Here is a 20,902-nt window from a genome sequence, read left to right as displayed (position 1 = left end):
ATTTGCTTACTGCTTTAGACTTGACCTTGGCACCCTAATTAAGTGTTATGCTTATGGGTATTTGATCTGATTGTGTAATTTTCCCTTGGAATTCGAAAATTAGAATCATTTTCAAGTTCAATACTTTACCTCTTAATTTATTAGTAATTGGTATTTGGGAAATATGGACTATACACCTTAAAAGATTTTATCATGTTGAAGGAAGGTTGTGGGTATAGGGTTGTTTATTGTTTGGATTTTGGGTATGACACTTTATGAGTTTAGTTTCGGTTAATGAGTGTCCTATAGCATTTATTAATGTTGAATTTTATAGTAGTTGATTGGCTTTTTAATTATAAGTAGCTGAACCACTTTTATTTTAAAGAGAATTTGTTTTACTTTAGAGATAACATGTTCAACGTGCAAACTATTGAGCCACACACATCTTGTTGGTTAGAAATGAAAAACTAATAAATATAAAGACAATTTAAGTATCAAATGACACATACAGTTTGTCCTCAGTTAAATCTCGATCCGACCTTAAAAACCTTAAACTTCTTTATTTTTCGGTTCTTCGAATAGTGCAAGTTTCAAAAACATGCTACACATACACCATAAAGAGTATTTGACTAATTTTGGACACTTGCCAAATTATGTCAGATTTATGGCCCATTTGATGGAGGAGTTTGAGTAATGTTGTTTGTATTTTTTTGAAATACGTGTGGGTGAAAAAGTGTGTGAAAATACATGTAATGTTGTTTAAAAACTGAAAACATATTGCTAAAATGTTCTACCAAATGGGGCCTTAATATTCTGGAACATAACATATAAGCCAAATCCATGCATAATGTTTTCTCTTGTTTTGGTAAGGAGATAGTGGGATGGAGGAGTTGAGATTCTAATCTAGTTATTTGAACCAAGGACGGAACTAGGATTCAAAGTTGGGAGGGGGGGGGGGGGGGGGGGGGGGAAGCTTAATATAAGTTTGTTGAATTTCATAATGTCCATTAACATCTTAATCCCATATTTATGGATGGAATCTATGATCATGTTGCAATGAACCGAGACTTATTTCATCAATAGCGATTCTTCAAAATGTTGTTCATGATTTTCAGAAAATAGGATATCAGTAATGACTTCTAATTTATTTGTATTTTCTTTCAAAAAAATCAAACATTGTAGTTGACTTTCCCACTATCTACAAATTATATAAAAGTTATATAAATTATAAGAATTTATTTTACATGTATATAACATTCAAATAATTTCTTGACTTAAAGAGTCATAAGATTTTATCTGATGTAAAAATCAATGTTTATTTGGTTTTGTTTGGGTCTAATTTTTGGAACAATGGATTTATAAGATAAGGAAATAATGAAGTATCTCAAAATTAATTAAATAAATAGTAGAATGAGTACTCTTCCTGTGTTATTTAGACATGGCTTACACCTTCTTTTTTTTGGGATGAGTACACCTTTTATTATTAGTTACTTATCTTTTGAACCAAAATTTTACACATATATACTCCATCTAGCTCTATAGCAAACACATGCCACAAACCCCTCTACCCAAAGTGATCTGCCTCACAGGTTCACACAACAAATCTTAGAAAGAGTAGAGACAGGGGACTGAGGAAAGATTTCAGAGAATAGAGAGGTCAGATTAGAGAAGGAAGAGCTTGATCTACTATATTGCCTAAGGGGTATTCTTGTTATCTAGATTTGTGATTTGTTTAATTGATTTTTTTGAGTTATTTTTGGGACAACTGGGTAAAAAGGTAGGTCAGATATTTTTTCCATTTGGCTTCCATGGGTCAATTTGTAATTTTCTTTTTTTTTTTTTTTGGAGAGGGGGCCATGTGTATAAATTTTGGGACCATAGCTTAAAATTTTTGTTTATATACATACAAAAGTCAAAAAAATTTTAAAATTTGGAGAGTCCATGGCTCCTCAATCCAAACGTTGTTCCATCTCTAATTTGGATCACAATATTTACTGTATTATTTTCTACGACTATATATCTAAATTATAATTGATTGCATATTATTTTTATATTGATCTACCATTTATAATCTGTTGCATTAGAATCATAAGAGTTCTACTATATTAGTATTACGACAAACAAATTCACAAGATTATAATTAAGTGTTTGTCACTCCCACATTAACTCACATTTTTATTTTTTTTTTCTGCCCTTAATATATTTTATTTTGTCAATACTAAATTTTTTTGAGTACTTCTGAAAAAGTTAGAGCAAACAAATATGTTGTGTAGCTGTAGATTTTATGGGTTCTGCCTGCACGCATGAACCAAACAAAGGTGGTCATTTTTAGCCGTGACTTTGAGCCCCATGCTAGTACTCTTGACTCTGAAAAGAAGAAAAAAAAGGGTCTGTCAGACTAGAGCCACGCACGCGGCCCCCGGGGGGGGGGGGTGTCCTGATGAGTGAGTGTGCCGTAAAAAAAAGTTACAACTCTGGGCTGCAAGTGCAAAGTAGCAGAACTTTATGTGGTAAATGACGTAGATCGATGAAGAAAGTGGTATTAATGATAATGAGAGAAGGGACCTACTTTTGACTTTAGACAGTTTAGGCAGAATTCTGATAAGAGAAAGGCCTACTCTACACTCTACTGTCCAATAAAGACCTGAACAGTGCAATTGTGAGGTTGTGAAATATTGTGAATCTTGTGATCATCATCACCCTGCATGCGCATTGCACACAACCCATTTATTACAATGACCCCGCTTCTGCAGTTGTGCTCAAGTGAGATAGTGACACACACGATGTATGATTTTTTTTTTTTCTTTTTTCTTTTATAAGATAAAAATTTTATTTTAACATAAAGTATATCCTTTCTAAATATTTGAATTGCGGTCTATCACTCTCATTTCTCAATAACTTTATGTTTGTGGAGTGATTATCATCTTAAGAGTATTTGGTGATATGTATAAAATGATATTAATCAAGTTATTTCAATACACAATTAATTTCATGCTCTTTTTCATAAGTATTTGGTTGACCGTCACTTTTATACGAACTCACCATTTACTATCAATCTCAAATAATTGTGAAAATAAATGTGAGATTAGTTGTAGTCTTCAAATTTTTCAATCCTAAAATGCTCTGTTTGTTTTATTTCACTATGATAGCTCATTTGATTTAAAATCTTTGGAACAATGTACAAATGATGTGAGGGCATTAAAATTTTTAATTAAATTCAAATAAAAATGATTATATTAAATTATAAAATATAAGATTAAAAAAAAAATTAATTGGATACTGATGTTTTGTACCTAAGAATACGCCTAAATTTTATCTATAGTTAGTTTATAAAAGTGTTCACATCTCAATTCTCTATATATTTTCTTTCTAAATTCTCTCATGGTTACCTACATTGAGTGACCTACGACCACCAGACGCATCAACGTCCAATACAGCGATCCACAACCATTATTGGCTCTAGATCAACCATTGTAAACCATGATATCAACCCACAATGCAGGAGAGAGAACTGAGAGAGAAAAACAGTGAGACCAATGGACAGACAGTGCGAGAAAAAGGTGAATAAAAAAGAAGAAAAAATATTGCAAAAAGCTGTAGTACTTTGTATATCCAGCCAGGTGTATGTGAGAGCTTTTTTGTGTAGGTTTTTTACCATGATGCTGACTAATTTAGCTCAAAACTAATTGGAAGAAGAGTTGGATGTAAATGCTCTAATAAAATGATCTTAACGCATTCATACGAAAGTAATGTTATTTTGATAAATTGTATAAAAATATTTATTCTATATTTGTATGTGAATCTTTATGCAAGTAAGAGATCGGAATCAATTAGGAAAAACAATAGGAATAATTATATCATCATTTATATGTAGGGCTGGTTTTAAAATAAAATATATTCCATTCCATAATTAATTTCTTTTGCTTTATCTCATCCCATCTTAAAACAAACGTTTCATTTCAAATTCATGATTACCCTTTATATTCAACAAAAACATAAAAATAAAATCATTACTCTTTATTATTAGGATAAAAGATTTTATTAATTTTAGTTAATTAGAATCTAGGTCTTATTCAAAAGACTTATCTTAAGTGTTTGTAACTTTATATAATAATTTTGGAAAAAATTCACATGAAAGCTCCACGCATAACTATGAGATGAAGAAGTCAAAAGCCTTATAACTGAATTGACACCTCTTCATGCACAAAGTACTTAAGAGTCTAGGGGGAAAGGATTCGAATTGCGAGGTTAACAATATAGTGTAATTATTTCTTAAAAAAAACTATGAGATGGAGAAAATAAAAATGTAGGAAAATAGAAAAGTTGGTAAGATAATAAAAAAAATTAATTTTTTTTCATCATTTATATTTTTAGTTAAAAGGATGAAAAAGTGAAATGAATTTAAATTTACTTTGTTTAGTTGAAAAGCAAATTAAAGGAAATGAATTTACTAAAAATAAATAAAAGGAACCGAAAGATTTAGATGGAATGATCCTTTTCACAATGCCCAAGGTAATATGCAACGCATTGAAAATTTGGTGAGGCGACCACGACAACTTGCATCTCAGCAGGTGGAAATGATGGCTTATCATTTTCCTTTTTCGACAAAAAAAAAATATTGTATCTGTAACTATTGAATACTTTTATAGACATATATAATCATAAGCACACAATTGGTAACTATTAATAGCTCAATGTTATCGAGGCTAAAGGGAAAGGTATCACCAATATAATTCTTAAGGTTGTTGTTGTGAATGTTTCATACCTCTCCCATTGATGCTATCAATATTGGTTACTTCCCTCTTTTGTTACTAGAATTTCTCTGATGTAAATAGAGATGCTAATATGGCCCCCACTTTTTCATTTACTGGGGCTTTGATTATAATTGCTTGAGAACCTTTTTTTTTTTTTTAATTGTTAGGGTTCTTTTAATTTTGATTGTCATAGATACAGATGGGACAATCATAGGTGATTTGTTTGTTTTTGCCCAATAAGATTTTAAACTCATTGATGTTTTTCAAGCATTACTTTAAACTTACTGATATTTTCATTATCGGGTCTTAAAAAATGGTTTAATAGATATAACTCTGTTCATACATTTTTCTTTCACAACGGTTAAAAGTGATAAACTGTTTATTATAGATAACTAGTGTATAACTCGTGCATATACACAGTATAATTAAAAAAATTTACAATTACACACATGTATGGATTCAAATTATACTCTCTATTTCTTTATTTTTATTTTTATTTTTAATTTCTTTTGGATATACACATGAGTTTACTCTTTCTTTTTTTTCTTTATTGAGTTTTTGATTATTTATTTATATTAGACCCTTTGTCTTTTACACCTTATCAACTTACCTAAAACACAAATTAAAATAACTTAAATAGGAAATGTGCCGCAAAATTAGACAACAATTGAAATTCAATTTAAGACCTAATTGAATTTTCTTTGTATTTTTAATGTAAAAGCCAAAAATAAATGTTCACTCTAACAAATGGTAAAAACGTGTCTTTTGCATTTCTTCTAAAAGGGTATTTTTATGTCTACTCTTCATATGATTCAAAAAAATCCTAGGAACCTTACACAGACAAGAGAGTAGTCGAAAACTTGGACGTCAAGGCAAGAAAATATGAAAATGTTTCAAAGCTTTGAAGTTTGAAGTTTGAACACCTGTCAATTTCTGAAACAACAATTCAAAATATCAAATTCCTTACGTCTCTAGATTCCTGCTTCTATTGTCAACACCGTAAAACGCGTCAAATAGAATTGTATTCCTTGAAAAAGGTGGAGCTTGGAAAATCAAGGATTTGATAACTTCCCCGATTTTTATAAAAGACCGTGGCTTTTTACTTTTTTGCTTTTGTCAAAAGGCAATCAGATGTGTTTTTTTTTTTTTTTTTTATTAGAAATAGAATCAGATGTGTTTTGAGTAATTGCCTAATTGCACCGTAATTTCAATTTATTATAATGTTTTTGGTAACTAAAAAAACATAGAACTTAATGTGAAATTGCACTCAGGAGTACTCAGGACTTCTTTAAATACAAAATTCTCCCCATGAGATATACATGTGATATTTTGGCACCATAAAAATATTATAAAATTACTTATTTATGTGTGTAAACATTAATAGATGTTAGATACAGGTATCAAAAAAAAAAAAAAATAGATGTTAGATACAAACTAATGAACATTCCATGTGTTCAGAGAAACAAATAGAAACACTGCAGGCCTTAACTAGTGGACGATATTAAATTACCGATTGTCCCAAAAGTTTAAGTTTTTAGGACAATCGGTCATTTAACATGGTATTAGAGCAAAAGATCTTGAGTTCAATCCCTATCTTCAGTCTACCTCCTATTTAAAATTTTAAGTTCCCATTTGTTGGGCCCCCACTTATTAAGGAGAAGTTTAGGCCCACGAGTGAGGGAGAGTGTTAGAATTATGGTTGAGTGATTAAATTCATTATTTCTAACAGTTTAAACTTTTGGGATCATCGATAATTTAACAGTTTGTATCGATCGGCCTTATACTTTCTTTCTTTTTTTTGGATAATTGTATACCTTTTGTTTAGTTATTCAATTCTATATCCTTAATTACTATCCCAAAAAAAAAAAAAAATCCATCTTGTTGCCAATTTTGTCTTGTTGCACAAAAATAATATTGCTTAATACTCATGTAAAAAGATTTGGGTAATTTACCTTTTCAAAAAAAAAAAAAAATTACAATCAAGAGTAGCCAGACCTTTTCAAATATTTGAATATTTCCTTGAGAGCATATAGTCCCCTCATCCTATACACACCAAGTTATTATAGGAAAGATTCCCATGAAGAACCCTAGAGGTGATTCCAAATTAAATTTAACACTTTCAGAGTTTAAACTAAACCTCACACATTCAAAGACGTTTCAATCCAAACTATAAAGTATAAACCCATTTTGTGTGATGCTGTTATGGAAAATACTTTTAACATATTTTTTTTATGAGAAAAGGAGGATACTTTAACATAATTAAATTATGTGGCATAGAATGAAATAATGTTCATATATAATAAATGCATCACATATATTTGGAAACAATCAGACGGTGTCATTTTGTTTAAAATAATTTCTTTTACCAAAATTATCATGAATGAGTTATGAGTATGGTCTGAATTAACACATTTTCAAAGATGTAGGGATTAATTTAAAATTTTTGCAAGTGTGGGGTTCAATTTATAACCATCCCTAATTATTGAGTTTGAAGTATAATTTACCTAAAGATTTTTTAGTGTACACATAGGTCTAAAAGATGACTTATGTGTACTTTTTTTTTTTTTTTTTTTTTTTTTAACACTTTTAATTTGACATGACAGTCAAACTTGAGACCTCTTATGTAATTATTCTTTTTTTTTTTTTTAAACAAAGAAATAAACTTTATTCATGGATTTGAGTCGTGATCCAAGTTTTGAGCCTTTGCATTTCATGTTTTCAAAGGGATAATAAAAGCCAAAAGAGTTGAAATTAAAGTTGGGAACTCATTGGACATGCTAGACATCGAGATCCAGATAAAAACCTTTAAAAAAGAAAAAAAATATATTAGACAACTAAGAAGAAAAGTTAACTTTTTTTACTTTTACCCCTTCCTATCCATAATTGCATCCCATGCAATAACCCTAATATTGCACGGGATCTAAATCCTAAGCTCCCTTAGTCACAATTTCCAAATTTCCTATTGCTCATTTCTCATCTGTGTGTATCAGAAATGAGAATAAGATTCATGTACTTTGCATCTATCAATTTTTCTTTTTATCTTTTAGATTTTTTTTTTTTTTTTGGTTTTTGTTTTGATAATTTGATCATTGAGAAACAAGAATTTGAAATTTGAACGTCTTCGTTGAAAATACCTCGTTGAAAATACCTAGAAATGTCAGTTAAATTAGAAAGCTCTTTATTGAGGTAGCAAAAGATTTTGATTACAAAAAGTTTTAAGGATACAACTTTCGTACCAAAATTTTTGCCATAACTCTGATGTGATCAACGATTGAGACAAATAATGTGGTTGCAAAAGAATTGTTTAGATTATTTCAAGTATTTGTGTTCAACATTTTGTGTTACTTATACCAGAATGCATTAGCAATGGCAATGGCAGGTGTATCATGTGTGAAACAATGTATATTTTAGTTAAATAAATAAAAACCAACATCATTAGGTACGAATGGATACCCCTAATTTTTGTCATGTATTTTGTATCACAATTTTTGCTATAACTTTGATGTGATCGATTGCGACAAATAATTTAGTTGTAAAAGAATTGTTTAGATTATATAAAGTATTTGTGTTCAACATTTTGTGTTACTTATACCAGTGCCTTCTAGAAAGTTATACCAGAATGCATTAGTAATGGCAGGTGTGTCATGTGTGAAACAATGTATTTTTTAGTTAAATAAATAAAAACAAAAAAAGACAATTATTAATATATTGGTCCACTGACTTATCAGAAAGGACCACATTTTTCAATATCCCAAGTGAATACAATAGAAAATTAATACTCCAATTTAGAACGAATAAAGCTTTGAAAACTACTATAATCTTTAATTCAAAATTCAAATATAACTAAAATAAAGTATTGGCTTCTCAAATAAAGGAAATAACTAGCTATAAACATTATTAAAACTATGTCAACTAATTTTCAAAGATAATCATATTTTGAAATATCCCAAAAATATATTACAAAATTATTAAAGGGCCGAATGGAGTGTTTTGATTCTTGAACTTGAGAAAGGTAAGAAAGAAATAGAAAAAAGAAAAATAAGATCTATAATTTTCCCAGGCCTTGACATTTTACAATTCTAAACTTCTAGTAGTACCAAATGTTTGCTAATTTGTGGTCGAAATTTTGCCGCTGGGATTTAGATATATTAGGTATTGCGTCCTACCAGAAGACAGCCTACAATTTTGTGAAATTGAACAACCAAATCCAATCAACCATACTCACCTAGCCAGGTGCGACAAACGAATTGGGTAGATTGCAAAGGTCGCTTTTGCTGTCTCACCGTGCAACTGCATGGATTAGTTGCTATCAAAAAATTTGAAGGGTCATTTCAACTAGTTTAACCTTTACAGTAGAGCCACTAAACGATGCAACGAGGGAAAAAGTACAAGACAATTGAGTCCCTACTAGAAGGTGAAGTAGGATAAGAAACGAATTGGGTAGATTGCAAAGGTCGCTTTTGCTGTCTCACTGTGAAACTGCATGGATTGGTTGCTACTTGCTATCAAAAAATTTAAAGGGTCATTCCTTTACAGTAGAGCCTCTAAACGACGCAACGAGGCAAAAAGTACAAGACAATGAGTCCGACTCCCCACTAGAAGGTGAAGTAGGATAAGAAACTCTTCAAAGTCTCTGGGGATGTCTCGGAAAAAAAAAGGATATAGAAAAAGGAAATAAAGAACTTTTAACAGGAAGAGGCTAATTAAGGACTCTGCAACAAAACATCATGAATACATAGAGAGTAATAATTAATATAATACCCTAGATGCTCCCTAAAACGGGAACAAAGCTATCATTTCTTTCAATCTTTAAACCTTTCGAGGGAAAGAAAAGTTTTTTTTTTTTTTTTTTTAATAGAAATAACATTTTCTGATCCTATGTTCTCTAGTTAATACTCTGCATACTTTGACCACATCACTTTTTACAACTGGTATTTATTTATTTATTTATATTCGATTTGGAAATTTCTGTAGCCTTTTCATTCAAAACATAAGCAGACATGATTACTTTACATGGACTCAAAATTCTACAGAATAGGGTGCCTTTTTCATTCGAAATATCTGCCAGAGTGCCAACAAGTTGCATAAGCAAGAAATAGGATGATTCTAGATATTAAAAGCTCTTAATCTAGTTAACAGTAGTTGAGTATCAAAGTGCATTAATTAAGGTTAAATTTTTTACTGTAACAATTAGTTTTTTTTTTTTTTTTTTTTTAAGAGTTCACGCATCATTCAATGAAAAGTATTTGTTTATTAGTTGTTTTACTTCCAAGTGTAGTGACACTCGCTCGATCCTTCCTTAATAAGTGATTTAACTCACCTGTGGACAAAAGCTCAAATTTTTACACCAAATGCATATGGTTAAAAAGAAGCCGAAAACGAGTTTTATAGTATGGGATGAATGCGTTGGAATAAGAAGGGCAGGTATTGACCATATTAATATGTGTGCATTTTTTGGGTTAAAAAGAAAAAAGAAAGACCATCTGTACATGGGTGAAGAAGAAAAGAAGAAGAGGAAAGATCCAACGCAGATGTTTTGGGTAGGGGTGCATGAGTTAGATTGGATCGGGTTTAGGGTATTTTTCAAACGGCCAGGACTGAGAATCTCCAACCCAAGGTGGCTCTACATTTACAATTTAGGCTATGTATTATTAGTAAAGTCCATATGTACAAGTGGATTGTATCCTACTCCACCAATTCGTTCAGAAATCTTCAGAATAAAGCTACACGAAGTTACCTGTGAAATTTCCGAAAGCATTGGACGAGATTGTTCGTGTATTGCACTCCAAAAGAGGGTTCTTTTCAAACATTTGTACAAGACTGCAAGTGTGGCCTTATTAGGCAAACATATATTCACAATGACTATCAGCTATACACGGTCAAAGAATACAGGGTCAGAGAATACACTAATATATAATGAAGAGAAGAAAGGGATTGAAAGGTCAAAGGCGGGAATGGATAGCTAAACTCAGTGATAGATGACATCTGTGCACAGCTTGAAATATGGTATTTTAAATGACTGTAATTCACAGCTAGACTTAGATCCCGTTCACACAGAAGACCATCCAGCCTTTCGGCTACATAATGCGGAGTGCTATTCTTCTTTCTCTAGATTCCAATCACAAGTGAGGCGTGGAACCTAAACCCTAACTCATTCACAAATTCAACCACAAGTTAATCACAAGAGACTTTATCAATTAAATTTAATAGACACCACAAGTTCTCTAAAAAAATTGAAGTCTTGCAATGCTGTTCATAATTAACAACTTGAAAAAAAAAAAAAAAAATCATCCTAGGTTTATTGCTTCAAGACCTGTGCATCTTTCAAACTTTTATTATCCGTAAATTTGGCTTTATTAGAGCATTTTCAAAAGATTAGACAAATTTTTGTAATGTTTGGAGAATAAAGAGTAACTTTTACCTTTTAACTACCCATTTTTTCAAATATACTTTCTAACAGATTCTCTATCTCATTTAAATATTATTTCTTTCATTCATTATTTATTCTTTTTTTAATAACTACACATTTTCCAACATTTTTTTATTCAATACTTTATTATTATAATAGAAAAAAACATTTGAAGAATGAACAGTAACCCATTAAACTTGATGAGCTACTGTTCATGAGCCCAAAATACTTCCAGATATAGAGTCCATTAGAGAATGAATGAGCAGTAGCCTATTTTGTGGGTTTGCTCTCTAAAGTAGAGAGTATTTTGTGTTTAGCTCTCCTGTTGGAGATGCTCTTAATAATCAAGTAATAAAAGGAAACCTCCCCCACGCCAACACCCCCCCCCCCCCCCCCAAAACAAAAAATAAAAGGTATAGAAGGAAATTAAAACAGTTAAAGCGTGTTATTAAGTTTACTGCCTTTTCTTGCTTGTGTTTAAATGAAATTTTAAACCAAACTAGGAGAGTCACCTAAGTTGAATGCCATTATGGCTTTTGAGGATGACGGTTCTTCTTTTAAGTGGACAGTAGAGGAGGGGGAGGATTTATTCACATATTTCCATAACATCTGAGTTTATCATGGAGTAGATGTGAGTATGCTGATTGGTGGAGACTTGAGAGTGGAGAGACATTCGCTTTTTGTGGGGCCAAAAACCCAGAAATATTCACTTTGACACCGTTTTTTCTTTTGGTGCTGAGACTCCCAGACCGCAAACATCAATTGATTTCTGTCCAAAGCTTTAAGCTAAATCCAAGTTGTTGGCGACAAATTCAAAACAGCTTTGTTATTCATTCTTAGTGCCCGTTTGGGCTGAGAGTTTTCCAGCGTCTGCGTTTTCTGTTTTTTTTTTTTTTTTGACAGCCGCATAATATGACCAATTCAACTGTGAACAGTGCACAGATGCACTGTTCACAGACCCACATATTCCACTTTTCAACAACTTTTTTATTAAAACTGGGTCCCACAATACTATTCACATATTTAAAAATTATTTTGCTACAGTGTTTTCAGTTTTAGTTTTCAGTTTCAGCAAAAATAAGCTCAATCCAAACAGACCCTTAGTCTCCAGAAAATGCAAAAAAACTAAGGGGAAAAAGAGGTGGTACAAAGAAACTTTTTACCCCACTTTCCTAATTCCATATATCTCACGGTAATGACGTATTAATCTCAAACATTTCCTTATGAATGAAGAAAGTGTAACACTAAACTTGTACACATTAATCACTATCATCAGGTAGGATTTTAGAAGTCCCATGATGACAATAACTGTACCATCTAGTCAAAACATGGGTAGGGCTTAAATGAGCTAAACCACTAGCAAGCTGACCGAGTTCAGCTTGACTTGTTGAACTCAGACACATTCAAGCTCATTTGATAGACAAGCTTGCTTTTGAGCTTAGCTCGTAACTCATGAGCTCATTTAGTACATTCAACTAGTTTTACAAAAATATAAACATAATTGGGTAAATAACATCTTTTTAGTAAGCATATAAACATGTAACTATATTCGTCCTTAAACCAGGCTCCTGTTCGGGCGCAGTTGTGCAAAGCTAAGCTCCAACATGGCATGTCAAAGAAAATAAACCAAGTCAAGCTTAAACTTTGTTATTTCTCACAAACTCAGCTCAAGCTTGTCATGCAAATTCTAATTTGTTACCTTCATTAACATTTTATGACTTCTATAGATGCAATAAGATCCACTATTTACTCATTGGTGATATCACAATTAAACCAAAGTGCAAACAAACAACGGAAGTTTCACAAAAAGGCTCAGAAAACCTAGTTCACAAATAGTGATGACAAAATTGCTAAAACACCAATCACAATAATTATATTTAGGAAATAGTTAGTCGGTAGAGGCTTATCTGGGCTTCCACCAACTGCTTCATACTCTGCCCGAATCTTCTGCTTCATAGTCTCTGACAGTTCACTCTGCAAGTACATAGGTAAGACTATTGAATTTTATTCCTTTCCTCTTCATTTAAGACTTCCATGTTTTAGATGTGAGTTCACAGGATTTGAAAAAAGCTTCATCTTGTTTTATTAAAAGACACACGGCACAAGAAAACAAGACACTTGTTTCTTAATCCTGCAGCAAACCATGAAAAGTAAAGATGATGAACAAATTGCAAACAAAAATAATTTTCTCTATCAGATATTCTCATGCCAAAAATTGTAAGGAATTTCTGACAACCATTGACTAAAAAAAAATTAGAATGTAAGTTCATCAGGATTACAACCTTCCCAGATGAGTACTTGGCTGCCACAAACTTCTCTGGTGCAGGTTCTGATGGACCATCATTTATCATGATACCCTGATATTCAAATTCAGGCAGTTATTTAGAGTAGTTATCAACAAATTATAAAGAAATTTCTTATATTTAAGTAAATTAAAAAAGAGAAAAGATAACAGTTCAATATGTTTTTGTATGCACGTGAGTCAGTGGGTCTATAAAATGTCTGTTCTTTGAGACATGGATTTGGGATTGGGGATTGTAAGAAATAGTTGGTTGATACAAAGCAAACTCAACAGAAATATTGCCCAGAGAACCCCAAGGTTGAAGTCACTACAAATTTGTGCGCATGTCTATGTAGTGAGTAAATATTTTTTTAATTGGTACACACACCCCTCCACCTTGTTCTTACAACAGGGGGACATACTAGTTGAGCAGGATCCCGTTGGCTCTGTAGTGAGTAATCATTCAAGAACTAATTTTAGTATTTGAAAATCTATAATATTTCACATTTATTATGTGTGATGAACATTAACCAGGGTTATGTTACATAGGCTTGATGGAACTCTGTCAATAATGCAGACCATTTCAAAGATTTAGTATAACCATGTCATGCCAAGGCCAAAAATCAGCTCTTGCATCAGCATATGTCTGATCAACTAATGAAACTAGTTATATACTTGGTTAGCATCCTTGGCAAAGCAACAGACACAATCATCAAAGGATAACAAACCTCTGGAGGTTCAAATTTGGCTCCAAGGTTGCTGAGTTTGGCATGAGCTTCAGCATAATCCTTGAAAAATGCTTCTTGATCTTCAGCATATTTCTCAGCAAATACCTAAAAATCATGTAACGTATCAAAACAAAATTTCACGCTAGATAACTGTCTCACAGCCAAAACTCATTTTGTTTCACCTTGAATGATGGATCTTCAAAAATTACAGCATCAGTTGGCAAGACCAGCAAATCTTCATCTCTTCTTTCTTTGATATCCTGACAGAACAATCACAATCAGCAAATGGGGATTCTCAATTCTCCACCCACTCCCCTTGGAATTCATAATGTATACATAGAGAGAGTTGTGATTTTCAAACCTTAAAGTATGAATTATCAAATTTCAACCATTTCACTGTCCAGGACTGTCCCCCAGGTGCTCCAGGCCCATCTTTCTGTTATGGAAAAGATGCCAGTCATATGTAGCAGTTGGTTTTGCTGTTTTTCTTTTTCATCTTTTATTTTCATTTTTTTGATAAGTAAGAATGATATATACGAAAGGCTACTCTATGCATGAAAAGCACAGAGCAAATCCAAAAATTACAAAAAGAAGAAAAAAGACATCTTTTATTTTTATTATAGCAGCAACTACTATTTAATCCTAAATGCTTGAGCTATCATTTGTGCAGAACAGAAGAAACACAGTAAAGAATTTATTTGTAAAATTAGAATCATTAGCTGTTATAATACGAGGACAAAGACATATAATACTGATAAAAGACTCATACGTTGCTGATAAAATGATGGTCTTCGTTGTCTGGTAAAGTAATCATGGTAGACAAGGATTTCAACATTAGTATATTCTTTCTATACAACAATTTGAGTTTTAAAGGGTAATTAGTCATGATATCCAATGCAAACATTTAATCTAAAAAAATTCCTCATCCATGATGTCTAAGCATACAAGAATAAATGGCCTATCTATGAGAATGTATCTGGTCAGAATCAATTACTGGCTCTTGAACAACCTGGGTTAAAGGATGTTCCTGATCATTTGATAATGCACAAAATTAGCATATACTTATTCTCATCATATTAGCATATGACTATAAGCGATTTTCCACTGTCAATCATGGAATCAATCACTTTGCCATAATTTATACTGGTTTATCATCTAATACAATCTGATGATAAGAGAAGAATACTTTAATAGCTCTGGTCAATGGCTATAGGTATTATTTTGAATTTTCTATGATTGCTATAGCAGATTTTATGTGTGTTTATATTTAAACTCCACAAACTCCTCATAAATATGGCATGAAATGTGTAACTTAGTTACAATATGCTCTTCTGCACTCATGAACAGAAGATGATGATTCCATACCGTGTACTTTGTCTCTGGCTTGCCCCAACCACTGCGTTCCGGTCTGGACCTTCCCAGTGTGTGTGCACCAGATAATGCAACTATTTCCTGAGCATTAAACAGCTTCACAGTTAAACATCACAAGCATAGTGAGGTAATATTGAAAAACTAAGCATACAGCTTCATGAAAATTTTACCTTGTCATTTAATCCCATTCTGTAGAAAACATTACGTAGATGATCAGCAGGTGAAGGGGGGCCAGCATCTAGTCATCAGATGAATTTAAAATAAAATAAAATAATGTAAATAAAACCATAAAGGCTTAAGCAAAGAAGATTTACAAGCTGCATCAGATTTACAAGCTATATCATTCTTTTTGCAAAATACAGATACCAGCATATTCTGTGCTCCTTACCAGGAAGCCTCCCTTCTTCTGGACACTGCTCAGGTGCTGTGACATCCACTCTTCCATACTTCATGGGGATTTTGGGGCCCCCAGCTTCCTGAAATTTCCAAGGAATTGGTCATAATAAATATTTTTTAATTTGTAAATTCTATTCAGAAAAACTTCTAGAGTTGGAGTAAGGACAACCTCCACAGCAGTAGCACTTGCCAACTGAAACAAGTCTGCATATGTCACACCAGAATACTTTTCTTTGATAGGCTGAAGAAGTTTCAATGCATTCACAAGACCTGAAAGGCCAGCTTGTAAGACAATATTACCATTAATCAAGCTAAATAATAATCAATGTTCAATCATTACCAGCATTGGCTGCATGTTTCAGCTCAATTTCAAATCTTAAACTTCCATTAGCTCCACCTCTTTGTGGCCACTCCTGAATGTTTTTGTTGTAAGTACCAGCATCATGCCATCCCAAGCGAACCTATTTTACATAAACTAGGTTAGATATAGGCAGGGGAAAAAAACCCTAAATGTTCCAAAGATCTGTCCATGTGGTACTCACATAAATACAAATATCAATAAATAGAAATCTCCAAAGGTCATTACTAAAATAGTACTCCCTCCTTCCCATTTGGCTGGTCATGTTTAGAAAATCCATCTTTTAAGGGAACATCATTTAATAAGTTGTTTTTTAAATAAAAAGACACAACTTTCCAAGACTACCCACATTAATTTAAACTTTCGTGAATCAAAGGTATTGAATTTTTAAATAAAGTAAATGGTAAGTTAGGCAGGTATCAATATTGTGTTTATTAGCATTTTAAAGATGACTATATTTTGGGACACCAAAAATGGAATAGAGTATCAACAAAATGGGATAGAGGAAGTATTTGTTAATTACATAGTTAACATCGAATATAATAATGTGAATTGGCAAACAAAATCCATATTGAGTAAACATTTCATTTGACATGATGATCACCAAATTGCATTTGTAAGTTGGTCATTGAGTTTTTTGTCTTTAAAGTCTCGCATCAATTTTTCCAAGGTTTCAAGCAAGGCTTATAAAAGGCTGATAAATTACATAACCTTTACCCAATTAATCTTTTTACATGCAACATACACACACAAACAAAAGAAGAAAATGTTTTTAAGGGTTTATCCTAATTTTGATTTTCCTTCCACTCTTGTGAGAAAAGTTGTGGGAAAACCTACCATGTGAATGTAAGAAAAGGATAATGGTAAAGTCATGGGCTCAAAACCTAGCAAGTGTGTGCACTTATCAAAAAAATAACCAGCAAGTGTGCGTAACTTACTGATTAACAAGATAATAAAAATGTTCATGTTCCTTCTACAGTCACTTGTAACTTTCACCACATGTTTTGCATATAGTATAAATAAACTTATAGTGTATATGTTAGCCCAGCAGGATGAGTATAACACAATACTTTTTGCAAATACAAAAGATCATACAATGTGAATGTTCATTTTCCAACTGCTAGAAACTTCAAGCCTCGAACTGAATTAAATTTTCTATCTTTTATATCAGTATAGATTATCTAATGAAAAATGCTAATGAGATCAATGACACTTCCTCCTCGTACAAGAATGTGTGAAGGGTGAGGGTTCAAAACCCATTAGGTGCGTTTTTAACGTATCAATTAAAAGAGAGAGAGAGAGAGAGAGAGAGAGAGAGAGAGAAACCACCTATAGCAGTGTTGTTAAAAGCACACTTAAGTGCAGAGTGCACAGGCCTTGGGGCTTTTTCCCTCTAAAGCGAGGCACCCTCACAAAAGCGCTCCTTAGGCGCGCTTTTTTAAAGCTTTTTGTAAATTTTTTCTAAAAAAATCCTGATTTGATTTTTAGCCATTAGATCTAAACATGTTTGATATAAGCCATTGATTTAATGTATAAAAACTAATAGTGTGGTGTGCTACCATATACCTAATAGATGATAGCAATGAGTGGTTGACTGGAAGAGTAGAAGAAGATGAATTTGTTGAGGATGATCTTGTGTTTGATGATGATATTTTGACATGGGGTAGTGTTGCTAGAGCTTCTGGAGTAGAAGAAGAAAGATTCAAATTGAGATCAAGAATGTGGCCACTAGGGCAAACAACAGGTTCAAGTTCTAGTTCACAACATGCTCCTCATGATGGAGATGAAGATGATAAGGAAAATGATGAGGGCTACAAATCTTGTGATGACAATGATGATGGTCCCTTGCTTAATGAGGATAACGATTATGTAGATTAGGATTGCATTGCATATTTGCATTGATTTTTTAGGCAAAGATATTTTGTTGTATTGACCATTAATATTTTTTTTTTTAAATGTGTGCTTCACATTGATCAAGCGCGCACTTGCGCTTTTAACAACACTAACCTATAGTGAACTAATCAGTAAGCTATATTTTGCCTAAAAATTCATTTTCAAGATTAAATTTAGTAACAAGAGAACACACCATGGCCTAAATCCCTCACTAGTAACAAGTCGCAACGTTATCCATATAGTTTGATGTCTATTTCAATTATGTCACAACAACGTAAACAATCTAACATTGTTTTTTTACCTGCCAATAACATGCCACATTGGTAATTGTTAATTTTTTTGTTACTAGACTTATTGTTTACCATTTGCCTGAATTATAAAAAAAGAAAAAATAAATTTCATTATTAATATAGAGGTAAATGTCCTCTTTAGCTTGATTTGTTGTCAGATATAAAAAACAATAGTATTTTTCGTGTTAGAATTCCTTTCTATTAAAGAATCTGAGGTTCCAAATAATAATGCACAAAACTTTTTAGTTGAGTTGATCATGTTATTGTTTTTTCTGTCTGGATGGCAATTTTTTGTTTATTCTGTGGTCCTCTTCAATTTGCAATGGTACTTATTTATTGTTTCTTTTGGCAGTGAATCTACCACCGCCAGCACTCTTGTGGCTTAAGTTAGATGTTTTCTGGTAAAAGTTTTGGAGGCTCCCATGAATGTACTCTTGGACGAGGAGATTTAAATTTTTTTTTCAGTACCCAATGGTTTGGCAGATTTTGTTGAAAGAGCTTTGTCAGGATAATTTTTATGGTTAAACAATTTGGTGTTGGAATGCATTTGAGCAAGTTTCTTTAAATTTCAAAAAATATTTTGAAATGTGTGCTTCACATCGATCAAGCGCGCACTTGCGCTTTTAACAACACTAACCTATAGTGAACTAATCAGTAAGCTATATTTTGCCTAAAAATTCATTTTCAAGATTAAATTTAGTAACAAGAGAACACACCATGGCCTAAATCCCTCACTAGTAACAAGTCGCAACGTTATCCATATAGTTTGATGTCTATTTCAATTATGTCACAACAACGTAAACAATCCGATCAACATGTTAAGACTGTCAACGTCTCATTGCCTCTACAATATGTATGATATTGTTCTCACTCTATCTAAAGTTCCATTTCACCCTTGTCATTTGAACCTAAGACTGCAAGCCACTAGAGCTTAGAATTTCATTTGGAGCAACTTTGTTTGCACCAATGATCCTACTACAAACACCAATTACTTTATTACTAAACCATTGAATATATACATTATATAATTATAAAGTTCAAGAAATCTGAATGTAGCATTTGAGTACTGACAATTTCAAGTTTGCAACGGTTCTAACAAGCAATTTGCAGAAGTGAAAAGTTGAAGAACCATGACTTATACAAAGTAACTGAGACTCTCAAAACCCTAGGCATTTGATCCAAACGAGAAAATCCTCAAAAGGCAAAAAAGAAAGAAGCAAATACTTGATGAAATTGAAGCAGTTTGAAAGTGAATAAAATCGCTTGCATAATAAGCTGAGTTCAAATTGATGGAAAATACCAGAAGAGGATGGCAGAAACTGGTGTCGAGAAGCTTCTTGATATCTTCTCTAGCACTCTTCAACTGGTCAGGATCGGACGCCGCCGCGCATTTCGGCGAAGCAGTTGAGCTCAGACCTCTCTCCGATACGCGAACCATCGGCGATCGTTTCTGATAGTTTAATAAATAAATAAAAAACAAAGCTAATTTATCAGAGACAGTCAGTTAAACACAAAAACAAACAGAGCAGCATAAAGTAGAGAAAGAGAGAGAGGACCTGGTTGAGAAAGAGGTGAGAGACGAGAGGAGAGGATTGGAGGCATTTGAGAGAGGAGGAGAAAGAGAGCCTAGCTCTAGAGGCGGCGGCGGCGGCAGCGGTAGCGGAGGGGAAGATACGAGAAGAGGCGGTGGTGCTGAAAGCAGCCATGGTTGTTGGAGCAGGAGTTGGTGGTGATGGTGATAGTGTGAGACTCAGTGACAGTCGCTCTGCCATTTGGAATGGAATGGGTTTGATTCCTCTTTTTATTCTCTCCCTTTCTTTCGGATTGAATTTGGATGGGCCAATATCAATATGAATATTTATAGTGCCCAATGGTATGCCGTAAACACACGCTCGGACTGGGCTCGTTTGGAAATGGGATTGGGTTTGTCTACTTGTGTACTGCTGTCCTCATTCACTCTACGCCACCCAAATACCCATCCATCTCAATAAACAAAGTAGGATTTTGTTTTTTGGTTTTTTATTTTTTGTTTTTTATCATTGCTTTGTGACTTGTGAGTCGGCAATTGGTTAGGTTGAAGGTGGCTCTCTCGCCTATACTAAAAATTAATTAATGTATTGATCAGATGATAAAAAACAATTATCATGAAGCAATCGTTATAAGTTGAAATTACATTGTGTGTGCATAGATTTAATAAAAATGGATTAGGATAACTCGTTTGAATTTAGAAGATAAAAATTGAGTATGACTATGAACATTTTTGAACTAGTAAAAGAAAATGTCAAATTGAACCCGGCATGTTAAGATAGTTAGTTGGATCATATTAACCCATGAGTCAAATCCTTTCTTACTGCAGAGAAATCCTCTTTTTTTTTTTCTTTTTTTTTTTCTTTTTTTTTATAGAAATAAATACAACATATTGCTAATCCCGCAGCTCAAACCT

The 20,902-nt window shown here is 32.7% G+C and overlaps 1 protein-coding gene across 2 annotated transcripts; it reads right to left on the bottom strand.

The window, feature by feature from the left end:
* Window positions 1–12,754: 12,754 nt before the first annotated feature.
* Window positions 12,755–20,293, bottom strand: LOC115960304 (probable L-ascorbate peroxidase 6, chloroplastic/mitochondrial). 2 transcript variants are annotated; one of them, XM_031079124.1, is made up of 12 exons: window positions 20,016–20,293; window positions 19,760–19,909; window positions 16,259–16,379; window positions 16,088–16,188; window positions 15,911–15,998; window positions 15,693–15,760; window positions 15,517–15,603; window positions 14,513–14,587; window positions 14,334–14,411; window positions 14,152–14,256; window positions 13,425–13,499; window positions 12,755–13,273 (listed from the first exon to the last, which is right to left on the bottom strand). In XM_031079124.1, exons 1-12 carry the CDS (start codon window positions 20,229–20,231, stop codon window positions 13,268–13,270), a joined length of 1,170 nt encoding a protein of 389 aa, XP_030934984.1. In that variant the 5' UTR covers window positions 20,232–20,293; the 3' UTR covers window positions 12,755–13,267. The 2 variants fall into 2 exon arrangements, with proteins under 2 accessions (XP_030934984.1, XP_030934983.1); XM_031079123.1 differs by having other exon boundaries at window positions 12,755–13,116.
* Between the last annotated feature and the right edge of the window lie 609 nt (window positions 20,294–20,902).

Source organism: Quercus lobata, chromosome 9 (assembly GCF_001633185.2).
Source record: "Quercus lobata isolate SW786 chromosome 9, ValleyOak3.0 Primary Assembly, whole genome shotgun sequence".
In the NCBI taxonomy this organism is placed as follows: domain Eukaryota; kingdom Viridiplantae; phylum Streptophyta; class Magnoliopsida; order Fagales; family Fagaceae; genus Quercus; species Quercus lobata.
This window is presented reverse-complemented; position numbering and strand designations above follow the sequence as displayed.

Excerpts from the sequence above, each read along its gene's own strand:
- LOC115960304 (XM_031079123.1), bottom strand. The coding sequence starts at position 20,231 with ATGGCAGAGCGACTGTCACTGAGTCTCACACTATCACCATCACCACCA. Across the intron at positions 13,500-14,151 it reads CCAAATTTGAACCTCCAGAG|GGTATCATGATAAATGATGG; the intron begins GTTTGTTATCCT and ends TTTGAATATCAG. Across the intron at positions 13,117-13,424 it reads CCAAGTACTCATCTGGGAAG|AGTGAACTGTCAGAGACTAT; the intron begins GTTGTAATCCTG and ends ATGTACTTGCAG.